The 21,761-nt window shown below is 36.9% G+C and overlaps 1 protein-coding gene across 11 annotated transcripts in view; it reads left to right on the top strand.

Moving 5' to 3' along the window:
• The window catches only part of BRAF (B-Raf proto-oncogene, serine/threonine kinase), a 208,322-nt gene that overhangs the window by 125,291 nt on the left and 61,270 nt on the right, over positions 1-21,761 (top strand). For 9 of the 11 annotated variants that reach the window (XR_009209599.1, XM_032761940.2, XM_058427290.1 and 6 more), the window contains 4 exons: positions 5,279-5,427; positions 6,356-6,475; positions 12,393-12,552; positions 19,281-19,317. Coding sequence is in view for 10 of the 11 variants with exons in the window: in XM_032761940.2 (XP_032617831.1) it covers positions 5,279-5,427; positions 6,356-6,475; positions 12,393-12,552; positions 19,281-19,317 (466 nt within the window). In the remaining variant the exon portion in view is untranslated. Of the gene's footprint in view, positions 1-5,278; positions 5,428-6,355; positions 6,476-12,392; positions 12,553-19,280; positions 19,318-20,738; positions 20,859-21,761 lie in introns of all 11 variants that reach the window. The other 2 variants (XM_032761945.2, XM_058427320.1) reach the window with 1 other exon arrangement.

Raw genomic sequence — 21,761 nt, 5'->3', positions numbered from 1 at the left:
TTTGGTAAATAACAGCCACATAAAAAATTTTAAAGATTTTAAAATTTCTTATATATCCAGAGACAAATGGAAAAAGAACACAATTAGAAATAGGCATTTACCTGTTTTATAGACCCTAGAAAGTGATACATAGGAGAAAAGGTGAAGAAAATAAGAGCTACTTTTAAAACTAAATGTCCTCAAAAAGCCAGACTGTATTATATACCAGGATGTAATTTTCTTGAAATATTTTCAATAACTTTCTATTCTTAATGGAACAGAATGTGTAAATAAATGTGTATTGAAAATGGAGTTTTGGCTGGGCACAGTGGCTCATGCCTCTAATCCCTTGAGAGGCCGAGGCAGGCAGATCGCTTGAACCCAAGAGTTCAAGACCAGCCTGGGTAACATGGCAAAACCTCATCTCTACAAAAAAAATACAAAAAGTAGGTGGGCATGGTGGTGTGCACCAATAGCCTTGGCTATTCACCTTGAGGTGGGAGGATAACTTGAGCCTGGGAGGCAGACTTTGCAGTGAGTCATGATTGTGCCACCATACTCCAGCCTGGGCAACAGAGCAAGACCCTATCAAAAAAAAAATAAAAAGAAAAGTAGACTTTTGATGTTGAAATCTATTTAATGTATCATAAAAGAAATTTACATGTAGCAGAATAGATTAGGAAGTTCTTTTTTTTTTTTTTTTTTTTTACTTTTTTTTTTTTTATTATACTTTAGGTTTTAGGGTACATGTGCACAATGTGCAGGTTTGTTACATATGTATCCATGTGCCATGTTGATTTCCTGCACCCATTAGCTCGTCATTTAGCATTAGGCATATCTCCTAATGCTGTCCCCGCCCCCCCCACCCCCCACCCCACAACAGTACCCGGAATGTGATGTTCCCCTTCCTGTGTCCATGAGTTCTCATTGTTCAATTCCCACCTATGAGTGAGAACATGCGGTGTTTGGTTTTTTGTCCTTGTGATAGTTTACTGAGAATGATGTTTTCCAGTTTCATCCATGTCCCTACAAAGGACACGAACTCATCATTTTTTATGGCTGCATAGTATTCCATGGTGTATATGTGCCACATTTTCTTAATCCAGTCTATCGTTGTTGGACATTTGGGTTGGTTCCAAGTCTTTGCTATTGTGAATAGTGCCGCAATAAACATACGTGTGTATGTGTCTTTATAGCAGCATGATTTATACTCCTTTGGGTATATACCCAGTAATGGGATGGCTGGGTCAAATGGTATTTCTAGTTCTAGATCCCTGAGGAATCGCCACACTGACTTCCACAATGGTTGAACTAGTTTACAGTCCCACCAACAGTGTAAAAGTGTTCCTATTTGTCCACATCCTCTCCAGCACCTGTTGTTTCCTGATTTTTTAATGATGGCCATTCTAACTGGTGTGAGATGGTATCTCACTGTGGTTTTGATTTGCATTTCTCTGAAACTATTCCAATCGATAGAAAAAGAGGGAATCCTCCCTAACACATTTTATGAAGCCAGCATCATCCTGATACCAAAGCCAGGCAGAGACACAACCAAAAAAGAGAATTTTAGACCAATATCCTTGATGAACATTGATGCAAAAATCCTCAATAAAATACTGGCAAACCGAATCCAGCAGCACATCAAAAAGCTTATACACCATGATCAAGTGGGCTTCATCCCTGGGATGCAAGGCTGGTTCAACATACGCAAATCAATAAATGTAATCCAGCATATAAACAGAACCAAAGACAAAAACCACATGATTATCTCAATAGATGCAGAAAAGGCTTTTGACAAAATTCAACAACCCTTCATGCTAAAAACTCTCAATAAATTAGGTATTGATGGGACGTATCTCAAAATAATAAGAGCTATATACGACAAACCCACAGCCAATATCATACTGAATGGGCAAAAACTGGAAGCATTCCCTCTGAAAACTGGCACAAGACAGGGATGCCCTCTCTCACCGCTCCTATTCAACATAGTGCTGGAAGTTCTGGCCAGAGCAATCAGGCAGGAGAAGGAAATAAAGGGTATTCAATTAGGAAAAGAGGAAGTCAAACTGTCCCTGTTTGCAGATGACATGATTGTATATCTAGAAAATCCCATTGTCTCAGCCCAAAATCTCCTTAAGCTGATTAGATTAGGAAGTTCTAATTCATGTTGTATATAGTCAGGGTAAGTAGTGTTGTATGAATACAGTTATATATGGAGTCATAATGTAAAATATCATTATTTGTGATTAAAATGTTATTTGTGATTAAAACTCTGAAAAACTGGGCACAGTGGCTCACGCCTGTAATCCCAGCACTTTGGGAGGCTAAGGTGGCCAGCTCACGAGGTCAGGAGTTCAAGACCAGCCTGGCCAGCCTGGTAAAATCCTGTCTCATTTGAAAATCTTGTGAGTTGTAACTGGTTTTATACAAAATATCGAATGGTGGAAATTGTATAATTACAATCATGTAGTTAAAAGTATTAACCCCCCCCCGCCCCCAGAAAAAAACCTGTCTCTACTAAAAATACAAAAATTAGCCGGGTGTGATGGTGTGCGCCTATAGTCCTAGCTGCTCGGGAGGCTGAGGCAGGAGAATCGCTTGAATCCAGGAGGTGGAGGTTGTAGTGAGCCGAGATCTTGCCACTGCACTCCAGCCTGGGTGACAGCGAGACTCTGTCTCAAAAAAAAATCTCTGAAAAACTGAAATGAATTAAGAATATAGAGGCCGAGTGTGGTGGCTCATGTCTGTAACACTCTGGGAGGACGAGGCAGGCAGATCACTTGAGGTCAGGAGTTCGAGACCAGCCTGGCCAACATGATGAAACTCCATCTCCACCAAAAAATACAAAAGTTAGCCAGGCATGCTGGTGCATGCCTGTAGTCCCTAGCTACTCGGGAGGCTGAGGCAGGAGAATCACTTGAAACCAGGAGGCAGAGGTTGCAGCGGGCCGAGATTCTGCCACTGTACTCCAACCTGGGCGACAGAGCGAGACTCCATCTCAAGAATACAGAGCAAAGAACAAATAATGAAATAGAAGTCACCCATGCTCTCACCACTCTGAAATAGCCACTCACATTTTGATATTTATTCTTATATTTTCTTATTATTATATACACTAAATAAATATATTTTAAGCAATTTCTGGCTTTAGTAGGATAGATTCTTCCTAGTGCAGTTCTGTTATGTGACTCATGTTCTACATCATTTGCCTTTGACATGGAATTCTTACATGTTGCCTTCTAAGTTTCACCTAGAGAAATGTTCACAAATAAGTTTATGTGGCCCAAACATTCTAATCCTCTAAGAAATTGATCATTTGTTAGAAAAAATAGATCTTATTGTCTTTTAGGTGATTTTTCTGTTCCTTATTTTTTTTAGTAAGATTAGGAAGAGCTGTTTCGATTTTCATATGATTACTTACTAGTTTTATAAATAATTGTTTTTACATTTTTATCCAAAGTTAACCATTATGTTTTTGGACCATAGATCGGGGTTCTGATTCTGTCAGCTATTTTGTTTTTGTTTTTGTTTTAGCTATTATGTAGATTATAGTCTCTCTGCCTCCCACCCCCAATTCCACTCTAGAGGAAATCACTTAATTTTTAATGGTTTCTGTTTTAAGCTCTTTTGGTGATTATTTTCATCTTACTAAATATTGTTACACATTGCCTGATGACTGGGATATGTTCTGAGAAATGCATCAATGGTGATTTTGTTATGTACTTAACACAAGCCTACATAGTATAGCCTAACTATACAAGTAGGCTATATGGTAGAGCCTATTGCTTCTAAGCTAATAACCTGTACAGAATGTTACTGTACTGAATGCTGCAGGTAACCTTAACACAATGGCAAGTTTGTGTATCTAAACATAGAAAAGGTACAGTAAAAATATAGTATAAAAGATCAAAAATGGTATACCTGTGTAGGATACCTAACATGAACAGAGCTTTTAAGACTGGAAATTTCTCTGGTGAGTGAGTGGTGAATGAATGTGAAGGTGTAGGACATTACGATCTCTTACTGTAGACTTTATGATAAACATTGTACACTTAGGCTACACTACAGTTTTAAAATTTTTCTTCTTAATAAGTTTATAAAGTAAAAAATTTACAGTAAACTAAGGTTTTTTTTTAACTTTTGACTCTTGAAATAACAGTTTCAAAAGAGTTTAAAAAACATTATATAGCTATACAAAAATATTTTCTTTATGTGCTTTTTCTGTAAACTTTCTTTTATTTTAAAAATTTTTAATTTTTCTTTTTTACGTTTTAAACTTTTCTGTTAAAAATGAAGACACAAGCTGCACACGGTGGCTCATGTTTGTAATCCCAGCACTTTGGGAGGCCTAGGCAGACGCATCACCTGAGGTCAGGAGTTCAAGACCAGCCTGGCCAACATGGTGAAACCCTTTCTCTACTGAAAAAATAAGAAAATTAGCCAGGCGTGGTGGCATGTGCCTGTGGTCCCAGCTGCTCAGGAGGCTGAAGCAGGAGAATCACTTGAACCTAGGAGGTGGAGGTTGCAGTGAGCCGAGATCGTGCCACGGCACTCCAGCCTGGGCAACAGAGCCTGACTCTGTCTCAAAAAAAAAAAAAATGAGACACAAACATACACATTAGCCTAGGTCTACACAAGGTCAGGATCTTCAAGGTGTCACTAGGCAATAAGAATTATTCAACTCCATTATAATCTTGTGGGACCACTGTGGTATGAAGTCCATGATTAACTGAAGTGTCATTATGTGACACATGACTATAATTATCTTTTAGCCACAATTTCTTGTTTTATTAACTTTAGATTCTATAAGGAATTAGCTCATTTATAGTTCTCCTCTCCCCCAATATTTTTATTAGTAGTAGTTTTTTGGTTCTTCTATTGGGTGCCTTTGTAACTTTAATATATGCCTTTTTTTGTTCCATCAACACCAGTCAGCATTTCTTAACCTCCCTTCTTTGTATGATAATTAAAGTATATGCTTCTTCTTTTCACCTGTTTCCTCCTCCTTTTCATGTCTACTTTTACTTTTATGTTGCTCGAAATCAGTTGCCAGCCTTTTACTCATTTCTCATTTTTTAACTTCTGAGTTTTTACGTTAGATAGTGGGGTAGGAAATAAATATGTGTAATCCCTCTATTATCTTGGACCCCCGGTTTTCATTTTATTATAGTACTTTAGTATGTGAGTTTCACGATATAAATATATTACAATTTTGTTATTTTAAACAAGAGAGTAGATACGTCAGTTTCTAGAAAGTTTTGTTGTGAGTTTTTGAAGTCTATGATTTTTTACTTTGCAGGTACGAAAAACGTTTTTCACCTTAGCATTTTGTGACTTTTGTCGAAAGCTGCTTTTCCAGGGTTTCCGCTGTCAAACATGTGGTTATAAATTTCACCAGCGTTGTAGTACAGAGGTTCCACTGATGTGTGTTAATTATGACCAACTTGAGTAAGTAATCCAAAGATACGTCTTTTCTACCTACCATTTTACACTTAAATTTTCTTAATGTGAAGCTACGATGTCTAAAAGTCTGTGAGGGTTTTTCTTCCATACAGTTGTTATAGAGAATTTTTTTAAGTGTAGTTAGAGAATAATATGTAGAATGGACAGTATTTCTCTCCCAAATTGTAATTCTGGTTCAGCTATACAGTTAATTTATATTTTATATTATCGTTTAACTAATCAAGACCCCTAACCCATAGAAACCATTTTTGGATAGTTTCTAGGAGGAGAGGGAGAGTTGTTTCAATTAAATTAAACATTATGATTTTGTACCACAGATCAAGTGGTCTGATTCTGTTAGCTATTTTGTGAATTATGTTTATATTCTTCGTCTCTCTCATTCATCCCCATTCAGCTCCCTTACCCCAATTTATTTGAGTAAGGTGTAAAATTTTTGTATCCAGTATATATCTCTTTCTAAAATTTCTCTTTGCTGTATGCCAGTTTTTCTAATAGATTAGACTGAGTCTGTTATCTCTTTTTGTGTCATTGTTGCTGCTGCTGTTAAAGTCTTACTTTTCTTGATCACCTGAGCAAATAAAACTTAACCCTGTACTTTAAGTAAATTATAATGTCATCTAATTTACAGTAGATACTTTTTCTTCTCATTCTTTAACCATAAAGCATGATTTTCATCTTGTAGTATATAGAAATTTGCTGAATAGAATGATTAGTTTTAAGTTATAAGCATGCCTTTGAAAGTGCAATACAATTTTTTTAAAATAAGCCTTTAGACAAAAATACAACTAATTGAATTTTAACAGTTGTTTCTGAGAATGGAATTTGACCTCGGTTTTTTTGGTTAACTATGTATTTTAGTATATGAAGCTTCTGGGTTTTGCACAAGTTAGGTTTGTTTTGTTTTGCCTCACAGTTTGCTGTTTGTCTCCAAGTTTTTTGAACACCACCCAATACCACAGGAAGAGGCCTCCTTAGCAGAGACTGCCCTAACATCTGGATCATCCCCTTCTGCACCCGCCTCAGACTCTGTTGGGTATGATTTGACTTCTGCTCTTTGGCGACATGTACTTGAACCGCTTTCTTTTGGATCTCCTGGTTAATTAGAAACCTTTCCAATGTTTACATTGTTAAATTAAGGACTTTTCCCCCAAATAACTTACCGTACCACTCAGATATTTACATGCATTTGGTACAAATAAATGGGATTAAAGCTGACATAGACTATTTCAGAATCAATCCTGAAAAAAATCAATATCAGGTATGATTTGACTTCTGCTCTTCAGTGACATGCTTCTTGAACTGCTTTCTTTTGGATCTCCTGGTTAATTAGAAACATTTCCAACATTTAAATGCTTAAATTAAGGATTTTTTCCCCAAATAACTTATTTTATCACACCAGTCAGATATTTACATGCATTTGGTACAAATAAGTAGGATTAAAGCTGACATAGACTATTTCAGAACCAGTCCTGAAAAAATCACGCAACAGATCATTTTGAGTCTACACCTTGAGTTCATCTTTTATTAGGTATAGAAGTATATGACTTCCACTTATGAAGAAGCATTGATACATGAGACAATGGCAAACAATGTAAAAATAGTATATAATCTATAATTTATGATGGAGTATATTAAACTATGTGATGAGGACATAAATGTATTCATGTTTACAGAAGGAAGAATAGTGAGAAAAAGAATGCTCAGGAAAACTTAATGAAGAAGGTGGGATTTCAACTAGACTTTAAAGAATTACTACAATCTGAACGGGCCTAGGGAATAGAAGCATGTTGAGAGGGGAATGGAGAAACAACAGATATAAAGGGAATAAACAGATATAAAGGGAATGAAGATGTTAGGTTTAGGAGCTAGTGAAGAAAGGTTTATCTAACTTAAGAAGTACCATGTGTAAAACCAGGTTATAGAGAGTCTTGGAATTGAGGCCAGAATTTAGACTTAAAGGTCTTTAAGCAGATTACTAACTTGATGAAAATGGCTTTAAAGAAAAAATCAATTAGCAGTGAAATACAGATGGATTGACAGAAAATTTAGAGTGAAGAAGGCCAACCTAGGATGTTGTTGGTAGTGAAAACTGAGAGGCAATGAAGACGAGTTCAAGTGCTAGATGTATGGAAAAGGGATAGATATTCATAAAGCGTAAAAGAAAAAAATGAACAGTATTATTAATCAGTTGTGGAGGGTAAAGCTGAGAAGTGACTTTAAAAATAATGCAAGGGCAGCCAGGCGCGGTGGTTCACGCATGTAATCCCAGCACTTTGGGAGGCTGAGACAGGCAGATCATGAGGTCAAGAGTTCGAGACCAACCTGACCAACATGGTGAAACCCTGTCTCTACTAAAGATACAAAAAAAATTAGCTGGGCATGATGGTGCGCACCTGTAATCCCGGCTACTCAGGAGGCTGAGGCGGAGGATCACTTGAACCTGGGAGGTGGAGGTTGCAGTGAGCCAAGATCACACCATTGCACTCCAGCCTGGGTGACAGGTGAGATTCTGTCTCAAAAAAATAAAAATAATGCAAAGGGCGTCGTATATTTAAGCTTCATAGTAGGAAATTAAAAGGAAGACAGAATAAAGATGACTTAAATGGGTATCAGTTTACTTTGGAACATTTCTCGAACTCCTGGCCTCAGGTGATCTTCCTGCCTCAGCCTCCCAAAGTGCTAGAATTACAGGCGTGAGACACTGCACCTAACTAGCTTTGGAACATTGTCGACACAGGTCTGTGTACTCTTTCACATTGAATTTGGGGCAGCGTTATTTAGGCTGTGTCTGGAAGCACATGCTTTAAAAAAAAAAAAAAAAAAGGCCGTGCGCGGTGACTCACTCCTGTAATCCCAGCACTTTGGGAGGCCGAGGCAGACAGATCACGAGGTTAGGAGATCAAGACCATCCTGGCTAACACGGTGAAACCCCATCTCTACTAAAAATACAAAAACAAAATTAACTGGGTGTGGTGGCGGGTGCCTATAGTCCCAGCTACTCAGGAGGCTGAGTCAGGAGGATGGCGTGAACCCAGGAGGTGGAGCTTGCAGCGGGCCGAGATCACGCCACTGCACTCCAGCCTGGGTGACAGAGCGAGACTCCGTCTCAAAAAAAAAAAAAAAGAAAAAAGAAAAAAATTCCCCATACAGCATTCTGTTGTAGAATATTCCTGAGATGTTAAGATTAGAAATATTTATTGTCAGTTTTAACCCTACTTCCTCCCACTCTTCACAATGTAATGCTATTTCTTTAGATTTCTACCTAGAGAAATCTTTTCAAAATCAGTTGACATTTTCAGTACAACTTTGTAATTTTTACAAAGCCAACCTTTCTGGTGATCTCATAGGTTAGAAAATTTTGCAAAAGAATTTTGTATGGAGCAGTGAGTATACTTACCTATTTGGAACACTGGAAAATGCAGCCGTTGTGTTCTCTTGTCAGGTTGTAGCAGTTATCTGTTCTAGTGGAGTCATTTTATTCTCGTTGGCTCTATCACTACTTGTGTGCAGCTGTGTTTTTTAGATGGTCAAATCAAAATGTTCTTATTATTTGGTTGGTTTTTAATTAATCTTTTGGTTATAATATTTTCTCCTGACAGATTCTATAGACCATGATGCCTTTCTAATGTCAGGTCCCAGTTCTGTGAGCAGTTACAAAACACCCTAATGAAATTAGCTTGGCTTCTCTGAAGGTTTATAATGGTAATGATCCAGGACGTTTGCCTTCCAGTGAAGGAATGCTATCTTAAAATTAAGAAACCATTTGCCTGTGCCATGAATATTTTATTGGTAACTGAACTGAAATAGATTCTGATCTTGAACAAATGATAAGATGTTCAACTTCTCTGTAAGTCATTTTCCTGATGTTTTTATGACATAACTCCATATGGTTGTCTCTGTAAAGATAGAAGCCAATCTTGTTCAGTATCAAAACTCTTTTGCAGTTTGTTACTAGTCCTGATAACAATAATAATGGTCATGAAACAAGTGTAATAATGGATGTAATCAAGAATACTGGAGAAGCAATATATTGCCCAGTTTTGAATACAAAGTGAGAGATACCTCCTTTTCTACTTTTTAAAAATGCTGTAGAATATATAAATTTATGAGAGGTCAACATTTAAAATGTATGTATCACCAAACCAAAGTTTTCAAAACTTTTAAATATTCTAGATTAAGAATGAGATCTAAACTAACTGGTAATGTGCTGAAGGGTATTAGAATTAAAATTCCTTTTGTCTTTGATTTGGTACTGCTTTAAAGAGGTTTACTGCAAGATAGGTACAGGTATCATTGGGAGAAAGCCAGTTTGCTGACTGCCAAGATAATTCATAGGGTATAAGTTACCTTGATTAGTGGAAAGATTTCCCAGTATGGTAATGTAATTTTATCAATTCCCAGAAATGATGAGATTAGGAGTTATACTGGTTTGTATTAACTGAAATCAGAAAAAAAATTTAATCAGGATACCAGGTAATATTTTTCAGTGAAAAATATACCTGTTATGTAAATTAGACTTCTTGTGTTGTGTGCACCAGCACTCACTCTTCTTTTGTAAGAGATTTATGGGAAATCAAATTATAATCAGAAGACTGTTTTCGTTAAGCATAGAATTAGGACATGGCTGAGATAATTCAGTGACATCAGATTATGATCACTTCAAGTGTTCCCTTGTACTTGCCCTGAAAGCTAGAGAAGTTGACTTGGTGGACCAAGGCACAACTATTAGATACCAACTACCAAATTGAGTTTCTCTGATTTTGTATAATATGCAGATATCATCATTTTCTAATATGTGCATTCTTTAGATATGATAGTGAAGTCTCTTAGATTAAATCTGGTTTTTGTTTTTCTTCTGGACCAATGTCTTTTGCATACTTATCTCTGATTTGTTACCTACTACATGTTTCTGTCATATTCCTAACTTGGTGAGTTTCAGAAGTGACTTACTGCCGTCTCTGCCTATCCCAGATCAATTATTACAGTAGACTATCTTATGCAATTCTAGTTAATTCATACTTTTTCCAAATTTAAGCCTTTTTTTTTTTTTAAGATGGAGTCTCACTTTGTCACCCAGGCGAGTGCAGAGACGTGATCTTGGCTCACTGCAGTCTCTGCCTCCCTGGTTCAAGTGATTCTTGTGCCTCAGCCTTCTGAGTAGCTGGGATTACAGGCCCTTAGTACTACACCCAGCTAATTTTTGTATTTTTAGTAGAGACGGGGTTTTACCATGTTGGCCTGGCTGGTCTTGAACTCCTGACCTCAGGTGATCGCCTGCTTTGGCCTCCAAAAGTGCTGGGATTACAGGCATGAGCCACTGCACCTGGCCTGCCTTGAGACTTTAAATCAGCCTGTAAATAGTTGTCTGACAGTCAGTGCCCTTTCTAAAACTTTATTGACTAATGTCATTTTTGCATTCTTTTTCCTGCTCCTAAAATTTTCTAGCTATAGACATATATTTGGCTACCTAAAGCAAAAATAAAGACAGCTCTGTCACAAACCAAAAATTTCTCAATAATCAGAAAAAATAAAAAGGACCTAGGTGGAACATGCTAATTTTCCTAAAGGCTTGTTTCTTACCTATAATTGTCATTGAGCTGATACCAATTTTTTTTTAGTACATAGTGTTTTATTATTTGCATATCAATTCTAAGTGGATTCATTTCGTTAATATAAACACATGAAGTCAAAACTTCTTTCCCTATCTTTAATAATATGCTTCAAAGAAGTAAAACTGTGAACTGGTGTGGTTCAGATTCTGACACGTTTTATTCAGAGGCTGACTTTCACTGTTAGGCTTCCTTTGCTCTTCAAACCTTTATCCATTCCTTTCCTACTAAATTTTTTTTCCCGTTCCTCACGTCTCACAAAAGTGTCTTTTTATCCCCTCAACATTGTCCTTCTAGCTGTGTCTTAGTAACCACTAACTAACGCTATATATAATAATAATTAGTTTGCATAAAATAGGGTGGAATGATAACCAATATGTGAAGAAAGCTTATTGGCACTTAGCCATTCATTGGTCCTGATGGAGTTAAGTGAGACGGCTTACCTTATCTATCAAGTGACACTCATTTCCCCGCTCCTAGGATACCCTTTCTGAGGGGCTAGATCCTTCCAAGTGTTTGCAATCTAGTCTCAAAACTTTAGTGTTCTCTGTGAGTGCCAGGTTCATTTTAGGGTGAGATATCATAGACTGTGTTATTTAGCTACCATACCGAAATAGGTATGTAACAGATTTTGGTGATTTTCCAAATAGCATACAAATGTAACATTTTGATGGTTTTCCAAATAGCAGTTTTCAAAGATATTTGCTTTAGTGGTTAATATATGATTCTCTTGTGTCTCTGTTATCAATAATGGGCATGATAAAAAATCCAGAATATGAGCGATATTGGCACTCTGAGGATCATCTTCTGAATTTGGAAAGGATTTTTCAATATTGTTCTGGATTTTCATTCAACTCCTGTAAAGGAACAAGTACATCATTCAGGTCCTGAAATATGCATGTGTATTCTCAAAATGTTTATAATTTCTTAATATGTAAAATTTTCATTTTAGTAAATTCAGATGTCAAGACAGTGTTAGAAAAAAATGGCAAATTATATTCAGTCATTCTCAGAGCATTTTTATATAACTTTAAAGGTTGAACTTCTTCAGTTGATGGCCACAGGTAATTTCTAGCCATATGTAAATTTCCCTAGTGTTTTCTAGATAAGAGTCAGTGTTCCTATCATTGATAGTTCCTGGAGGGCCTACTTGAGCAAAGCATCTTTGGCAGTGTTGGATTTTTAAATTAATACTTTTAAAAGTCATTACTGCTAGGTTTTTAATGCTTTAATGAGTTTGAGAATATAAAAACAAGAAAATCCTTCTATCTTCCTTTTTAAATATTATTACCTTTATATAGTTACTCTGAATCTTATCTTCCAATGACTTCATTTTTCCAGGCCCCAAATTCTCACCAGTCCGTCTCCTTCAAAATCCATTCCAATTCCACAGCCCCTCCGACCAGCAGATGAAGATCATCGAAATCAATTTGGGCAACGAGACCGGTCCTCATCAGCTCCCAATGTGCATATAAACACAATAGAACCTGTCAATATTGATGTAAGTATCCAGCATTGCTAGAACTAAAAAAAATCAAGTATGTATCTTTATTTTTCTGCTGTAATTATAACTTAGATCAGAAATAAGTGCCATTTTTCATTTATCACAGTTGTTTTAAGTGATAAGCTTCTTGTGAATCACAAATCAGAAAAGCTTCTGGTTTCTCTCTGATGGCATTAAATACTTCACTGACACCAAGTTATACAGTCACTCTGATTTTTTTCCCTTATGATACTATCTCTGTAAAAGTCATCTTCAAATGAAAATAGTTTAAATATCAAAGGACTGATAGAAGCCCTTGGCAGAATTAAGTTCTTTTATAAAAATGATTGTGATTGTGCTATAAGAGGTGGATATGAAATTAAGAATTTCAGGCCAGGCATAGTGGCTCATGCCTGTAATCCCAACACTGGGAGGCCAAGAGGGGTGGCATGCTTGACCCAGAAGTTAGAGACCAGCCTGGGCAACATAGTGAAACCCCATCTCTACCAAAAATAAAACAAATTAGCCATGCATGGTGAGGCATGCCTGTAGTCCCAGCTACTCTGGAGGGTGAGGTGGGAGGATTGCTTGAGCCCAGGAGGTCAAGTCTGCAGTGAGCTATGATTGCACCACTGCACTCCAGCCTGAGCAACAGAGTGAGACCCTGTCTCAAAAGAAAAGAATTTCAATTTGTGCTATCATAAGCTTGGCATTATGACCAACAAAAACTTGATTCTTTCTGTGTTTATTTTAAAATTAGCATATAGTTGGAACTATAAATTTTATTAAATATTAATATAAAAGAAAAACTGTATTATAAATTTTAATTTTGTTATTTTAGATAAATTTGCAAATCAGACTTTCTTCCCACTTTTTACTAAGAAATTTTCTCTATTTTTATTGGATTCATTTTAAGTGACTTTTTTCTAGTACTAGTTTTCCTTAACTAGTAAGGTTCACCTCTATCTAGCAAGACCTAAAAACAAAGGAAGAAAGGGGAAAAGGAGAATGTGTTATAAGAAATTGAACCATATGTCCAGGTTAGAGTTGTTTTCAGTCTGTCCAAAATTGCAACCTTCATCTTTACTTTGAAAGCTATCATCCTTTTAGACTAGTTCCTTTTTCTCTGATTGTTACCACTGTTCCTTGGTCTGTTGGGCTTCATTTAGAGTGTCATCTTTATATCTTGCCTTTTCATCCTCTCTTGTAACCAGTCACAAGGTATCACCTTTTCATGTGCATCTCAAACTGATTTTTACTTATTACCGCCGCCATTTGGGCCCATATTTTTTCACTTGAATTATATACTACATTAATCTCCTAAATAGATTTTCTGCCATTGATTTCTCTCTATCCATTTCCATTCTTTCTGCAACTGTCAGAATTTTTTTACACCTCTAGCATCATCTGTTCTCTTGTTCCAAAACTTTTAGTGACTTACCATTGATTACAAGATAAAGTGCAAACTCTTTAGCATTTTTATTCATGCTCAAGCACTTATGATTCCATTAAAAAGATTTACTAATAACTGTGGGCTATGCATTGTGTTAGGCAATTGAGAATTATTTATGAATTAGCACATGGCCTTTGCCCTCAAGGAAGTCACATTCTAATAGGTGAATCAAACATTTAAATATATAATTACAAAATATATAATGGTAGTTTAGAGAAGGGAGTAATAAACTCCATCTGGTTGGATCTAGGAATATTGAGCAGAGAAGGGACAACATTTAAGCCAGATTATGGTGAATAAGTAGGAGTACACTACATAAGGGGGTTAGGAAAGTCATTTGTTAAGGAAATGAAAGGCATAGAAGTGCCTTTACATGGAATGTAATTAATAGTTGATATTGAAGTTTAGGGTCCAGGAGAAGGCTTGGGGAATGGTGGAAGGTGAAACTAGGTAGGTAATATCTACAGTGAAAGGCTTTGTGTATTACTCTGAAATCTAAAGTAGTGCTAAGGAATCTGAAGAATTTGGAGTGTGAGAGGAAGTCATAAGCTCTATATTTTAGAAAAATCTTTGATGGTAGTGTGGAGGATAGATGAAATGGGAAACACATAGAGGCAGGACTGTCAATAATGTGGTTTTTACAGTATTTCAGACAAGAAATGATATTTAAACTCAAGTAATAGCATTGGTGCTGAGGAAGAGTGTGTTTTGGGGAGGGAGACTATGAATTAGTGAATTAGTGGTAAGAGTCTTAGGAATCATGTTGAAGATGGCTACTATTTATGAATACTTATTATATACAGGTACTATGCTAAGTGCTTTACATAGACTTTATTTCATCCTCATAAAAACTCATAGGTTATGTACTATTATTATCTTTATTTTACTGTTAAGAAAATTAGATTTACAGAGGTTAAGAAACATACCCAGATTACACCGCTGATAAATTACTGAAGTGGGTTTAAACCTGGCCTTTCTCTCTTATACTTAACCACTATACTGTTTTGTAGTAGAGGAGAGGAGTGAAAAATATGAGAAGTAGAGGATAATGCCAGGTTTCTGGCTTATAGATAATTAGCTTATAGACCGAGTTTCTGGTAAATAGCACCGTTTGTTAAATATCAAAGGAAAACAAGGTTTGCAGAAGCAGAAATTTTAGCTTTTTGGGAGGATATATTGACTTTAAGATGCCTGTGGGACTTTCAGGTTTAGAAATCCAGTAGCAGTTGGATATAAGGACCTTGACTAGAGATACAGATTTAGGAGTAATTAGCATATTTGTGTCAGTTAAAGCAATGCATGTAAATTACTCAAACAGCATATGTAAATTGAAAAGGGGAGAAGACATAACCCTTATAAACATTAACATTGGAGGTGCAGGCAGAGACTCTCTGTCTCCTTTATGGGCTGGCTCTTCCTAAGTCTAGCCCCAGATAACTAAGAAAAACTAAGAAAAAAGGTTGCAGAAGCCAAAGGAAGAAAAGGGGTTTCAAGAATACCGAAGTAGTTGGTGTCAGTTGCCATTAAGATTCAAATGAGATAAAGACTGAAATGACTATCAATTTTGACAATTGAAATGTCATCTTTACTTCATTGAGAGCTGTTTTAGAGGGCCAGTAAGAGGAGAAGGCAGCAGGTGAGGAAGTAGGATTAAGTGTTAATTTTGAGAAGCGTGGCTATGAAGGAATGACAAAAGAGGATAGCTTGATTCAGGGTTGAGGGACAATTTTTTTGTTTGTTTGTTTTTCGGTTGTTGTTGTTGTTGTTGTTTTTTGAGACAGAGTCTTGCTCTGTCACCCAGGCTGGAGTGCAGTGGTGTGATCTCTGCTCACTGCAGCCTCCACCTCCCGGGTTCAAGCAATTCTCCTGCCTCAGCCTCTCGAGTAGCTGTGATTACAGGCTCCCGCCATCATGCACAGCTAATTTTTGTATTTTTAGTAGGGTTTCGGCATGTTGGCCAAGCTGGTCCTGAACTCCTGACCTCAAGGGATCCGCCTGCCTCGGCCTCCCAAAGTGCTGGGATTACAGGCGTGAGCCACTGCACCCAGCCAAGGGACAATTGTTTTTAATGTAAGAGACATTAGTGTATTTGTAACTGGAGAGGAAGAAGCCAGTGAAGAGAAATTGAAGATAACAAGAGAGGGAATGATTGATGTAGTAAAATTCCTTGAGCTTGGAAATTATGTCTCTCAGAGACTGTGAAGAATTAAAGATGGACATAGCCAGCTCTGTAACTCTTTACAGACTGTGTGATGTTGGGCAATTATTTAATCCTGGAGCTAGTAGTGTTTACCTTCTATAGTGGTTTGAATTGCTTATTATGCCTGGTACATAATAGGGATTCAGAAATTAGAGCTAATATTAATATGCAAATAGTTATAGATATTAGAGCAGAAAAGTTGTTTGATGGCTTTTGTTTTCTCTATTATGATGAAGGGAAGGGATGTAAGTAAGAGAAGGAACTACAAAAGAGTGGGAAAAAAGTTGAAATATCCAGTTTTCAAATGCTAGAAGAACCTTTGTAACCTAGAATGAGTAAAGATTGTCAAGGAGCTTTAAGAACACATTCGGAATTAAAGAATCTAAGTTTATGTTGTTACTAGCAGTAACTATTAAGAGTGGAGAAAGCAAAATTTGGTTAATCCATAGTTGTGGGGAGTTTCAGAGCTGATGCAACCGAAAAGAAAGGGATATGGCCTTTGTCTTGTAGTTCCTTCCATCTAAAAGACTCTTTGCTTTTCTACATGCCTCTCTATCTCTGAAACCCCAACTCAGAGTAATTCCTTGACTGCTTTACCAGTGACCAAGTCCTATAGTTATCATACATAGCACTAAAAATCTTATCGGCTGGGTGCAGTGGCTCACACCTGTAATCCCAGCACTTTGGGAGGCCGAGGCAGGCGGATCGCCTGAGATCAGGAGTTCGAGACCAGCCTGGCCAACATGATGAAACCCCATCTCTACCAAAAGTAAAAAATTAGCCGGGCATGGTGGCAGGCGCCTGTAATCCTAGCTACTCGGGAGGCCGAGGCAGGAGAATCGCTTGAACCCAGGAGGCGAAGGTTGCAGTGAGCTAAGATCGTGCCATTGCACTCCAGCCTGGGTGACAAGAGCAAGACTTCATCTCAAAATCTTATCACCTGGATCACTTAGTTGGCAATCAATTGAGCAACAAACTTTGGCATCTCTTTTATCATATTCTTATGCAATTATTCTTAAATTATTTGGTTTTCACTTACTTCCATCTTACTTCCAATGTGTGCATCTTACTTCCAATGAGACTGTAAGCTCTCAAGAATGGAAAGTTAATGACATCACTGGGATTTTTGTATTTGTTGGTAGCCATATAACTCCTATCACATAATCAGATATGTATTTGATTATTCTGTAGAAAATGTTGAAGACTTTATATGATACATTAAACATGATAGAAATACATCTTTAAAGAATTTACTTTGTTTTAGCCTCTAAACAAAAAGTTGTCTATTTGCAGATACGGTTCAGAGATATTTGGGGCCATTCAATCCCTCATATTTAAGTTAAACTAAATAAACAGACTAATGCAAGTTCTACCTATCAAGGCCCAAATTGCATTAACAGTAGCGACTGTCCCCACTACCATTGTTGTTAATAAAGAGCTAAATATATATATAGTTTTTTGTTTTTTTTTTTCTGTGACGGAGTCTCACTCTGTCACCCAGGCTGGAGTGCAGTGGTGCAATCTCAGCTCACTGCAACCTGCGCCTCACAGGTTCAAGCAATTCTCCTGCCTCAGCCTCCTGAGTATCTAGGATTACAGTCATGTGCCACCATGCCTGGCTGATTTTTGTATTTTTAGTAGAGATGCTGTTTCACCATGTTGACCAGGCTGGTCTCGAACTCCTAACCTCGTGATCCACCCACCTCTGCCTCCCAAAGTGCTGGTATTACAGGCTTGAGCCACCACACCCGGTGCATAAAGAGCTATATTTTAATAATAAAGACAAATTTTAGTGGCCGGGCGCGGCAGCTCATGCATGTAATCCCAGCACTTTAGGAGGCTGAGGTGGACGGATCACCTGAGGTCAGGAGTTCAAGACCAGCCTGGCCAACATGGTGAAACCCCGTCTCTACTAAAAATACAAAAATTAGCGGGGCATGGTGGTGCATGCTTGTAGTCCCAGGTACTCAGGAGGCTGAGGCAGGAGGATCACTTGAACCCAAGAGGCAGAGGTTGCAATGAGCCAAGATCACGCTACTGCACTCCAGCCTGGGCGACAGAGCAACTGAGTCTCAAAAAAAAAGGACAAATTTTAACAAAACTTTCCTATGAGCCATTTGTTTCTTTCCTCTTCTGGTGTGCCCTTACCCATCTATATTTTTATGATTGTAACCAGTGTACTTTTAATTTTATATTTTTGAATTATACTGTAAACATGTTTCATGATTCAAGCTTCATAATTATTTTGGTAGCTGCATAATACTTCATTAAATTGATACACCATAATTTTCTTAACCAAAATATGTCAAAATGCCTCTAATAGAGAAATAATTATTTCTAACTTTTTAGTATGCTGGATAATGTTGCACTAAACATCTTTGTGCATATCACTTTTTCTTCTGAATTATTTCCTTAAGAAAAGTTCCCAGAAGTGGAATTACAGAATCAAAGGATATGAACATTTTTATCGCTCTTAATATGCGCCAGTATAATTTTTTTTAAGGATTGATGAAGCCATTTTTTAAAAATTTATTTATTTCCAAAGTTCAGGGGTACGTGTGCAGGATGTGCAGGTTTGTTACGTAGGTCAACATGTGCCACAGCGGTTTGCCACGCAGATTATCCCATTACCTCGGTATGAAGCACAGCATCCATTAGTTATTCTTTCTGATGCTCTTCCTCCTTTTACCACCCACCCTCCGACAGGCCCCAATGTGTGTTGTTTCCCCCATATGTCCACTTGTTCTTATCATTCAGCTCCCACTTATAAGTGAGAAAACACAGTATTTGGTTTTCTGCTCCTGCATTAGATTGTTGAGGATAATGGAAGCCATTGGTTTTGAATGGCCTGAAATGGACATCAACATTTGATTAGGACTAATAATTCTTTCATTATAGGTTTACATTGGCAAGTGCTTCAAAATTTAGATTGTATTATGTTCAATAGATAATTCCAAATTGTTTTGTGTAATAGTTATGTATTGTTTTAATTAATAAAATAATTCTTTTAATGTTAGTGGAAAATTCAGTGTTATCACTGCTTTGTGATTATATGCTTGCTTGGAATAAATATACATTACTATTTATTTGTAGGACTTGATTAGAGACCAAGGATTTCGTGGTGATGGAGGTAAGTAGTGATTTCAGGTTTTTTAAAAAAACTCAAGGAAACTGCAATTGCTTTGCTGCTTATTTCCTTTATACTTGCCTCTTTCAAGAAACAGACACAGAGAAAAATGTGTAGAGTAACCCAAAATTTTTTTTTCTGTAGTATTTGTCATTTACCTCTAACAAAATGTTAACTAATTTATAACATGAGTAGAAAAGATGACTGGACATAAAAGGAAGTCTTAAAATGTACTATCTACAGTTTTAAAATTTCTTCCAGGATCAGACAAGATCGGACACGTTCAGGATGGTATGGCCGTAGACTACAGTTTTAAAATATCTTACCAAGGAAAGATCCTTAATTATTATACCCGCTTTATTAATTTCTAACCATCTTGAAAGCTCTTGTTGATAAATTTCCTTTGTGGGGCTCCACTGATACTTAAAGATTGACCTTAGAATCAGATAAAACTTTACTTTGCTAAATCATTCTGAAGAGGGGGTTTGTCAGACATTATCAACCACATCCCTTCAACTTTCTGGAAGTGTTTTAAATGTACATTTTATAGAACAGATCCATAATGGCAAAGCCCATTTGTCCTCTTCTTAGTTCAGTAAATACACAAATGAGAAACTGAATTGAGATTTCTAACTGAATTTTTATCTAGTATTCACTGTAGCACATAAGACAACATTGCTTAAGAAAATACTTTTTGTAAGCATTACCCTATATAATGTTTTATAAGAGGTGATATATTTGAGACTATCTTGAAGTTTTCTTCCAGGAGGTCCTTTACACTTACCTTTCCTGCTGTCTTCTGCCTAGTAAGGAAGACCTGTAATAACTGCTTATCATGCTTAGAGTTGACCTCTTCACTGTGACCTTCTTTATCTTCAAAATATCTAAGCCCAGACTCAACAATATTTTACATTGAGTAAACATTGTTATAAACCTTCTTTTGTTATGTTTCTGTATACCCGTGAAGCAACCAAAATAATAATAAGCCTGCATTCTATACTCTGGACTTGGTATAGATGATAGCACATAGTTACACAAGCTTTTTTTTTCGTTTGTTATTTCATGAACCTGCCAATTAATGTTGCTGCCAGTTTGACTTTCATATGTCTTAATAGCTGTGGCTTTTGATAATTTTGCCTAATACATCCAGCATTTAAATGTTGCCATCATGTTAGCATCACAAAATTAACTTAGTCATAAACACAGCCTGCTTAGTACCTGAAAGCAAGTGGCATTTCTTGTCCTTTTCGTGAGTCACTTTTTAAAAAATCATTGGGATTTTATGAAAATAAGCAGATTTTTGGTCCAGAATTATTTTATGAAGCAGGCTTCGATTCATCTTATTTATTCCCCATGACTTCTTTCATTTCTTCTATGTGTCTGTCTTCCTGTGTTTGCCTGCCCCTCTCTTTCTCTTCTAACAGCCCCTTTGAACCAGCTGATGCGCTGTCTTCGGAAATACCAATCCCGGACTCCCAGTCCCCTCCTACATTCTGTCCCCAGTGAAATAGTGTTTGATTTTGAGCCTGGCCCAGTGTTCAGAGGTAGTTGGGCTCTTCTTTCTTGTTTTCACCCAAAGCAAACTAAATATAAAACTACAGATGCTGTTTGTGCCTCACCCTCACAGCGTGTGTTTGTAAGTGTGAAAGTTTTCAGTACTAAATTTCTGCTTGGCCTGGCTGGAATGCTCTGAATGTGCTTCTCACACATACTCACTGCCACAAGCTTTCTGTATGCTGTCTGTCATAAATTTTTAAAAGCAAGAAAATCCTGACCTGAGATTTCCATCTTGTTTTTTTGTTATTTTATTACTTCTTGATCTTGATAATTTCTTAAACTTAGTGGGTGGGAATAAATAAGGTGGGTGGGGAAGAGCTTACTGGATTCCTTTGATTTTAATGCATTTAAGTGATTATTCTTGATGACTTAATATTTGTTAATTTTTGTGGTTTTTAAGAAAATTAAAGTGTCAATGGAAACTTCTATTATGAGATTTTATTAGGCTTTTGGACTTTTTTCAGATTCTGTAATACTAGCAGTGTTTTTTGGGTTTTTCTTTCTCCCAATATCGGATGTGTATATTTTTGTCAAAGGTAGGGAGCTGTTAAAAAAGAAAAAAAAGATTTATAACATATTTTAGATATTTCAGTGTACTTCAGAAATTTGAGAATTTATCCTTTTAATTATGTCCTAATAGAAGAAAGTTTACAGTATAATTTCATTCTCCCGTTTCATCTTGCCATGTTCTATTTAGTAGTTAAATTGATTTGTAAAAACTTAAGTCGGGCCAGGCGCGGTGGCTCACGCCTGTAATCCCAGCACTTTGGGAGGCCGAGGTGGATGGATCACCTGAGGTGAGGAGTTCGAGACCAGCCTGGTCAATATGGTGAAACCCCGTCTCTACAAAAAAAATTAGCCAGACATGATGGCAGATGCCTGTAATTCTA

This window comes from Hylobates moloch, unplaced genomic scaffold, assembly GCF_009828535.3.
Source record: "Hylobates moloch isolate HMO894 unplaced genomic scaffold, HMol_V3 SCAFFOLD_1, whole genome shotgun sequence".
NCBI lineage: Eukaryota > Metazoa > Chordata > Mammalia > Primates > Hylobatidae > Hylobates > Hylobates moloch.
This window is presented reverse-complemented; position numbering and strand designations above follow the sequence as displayed.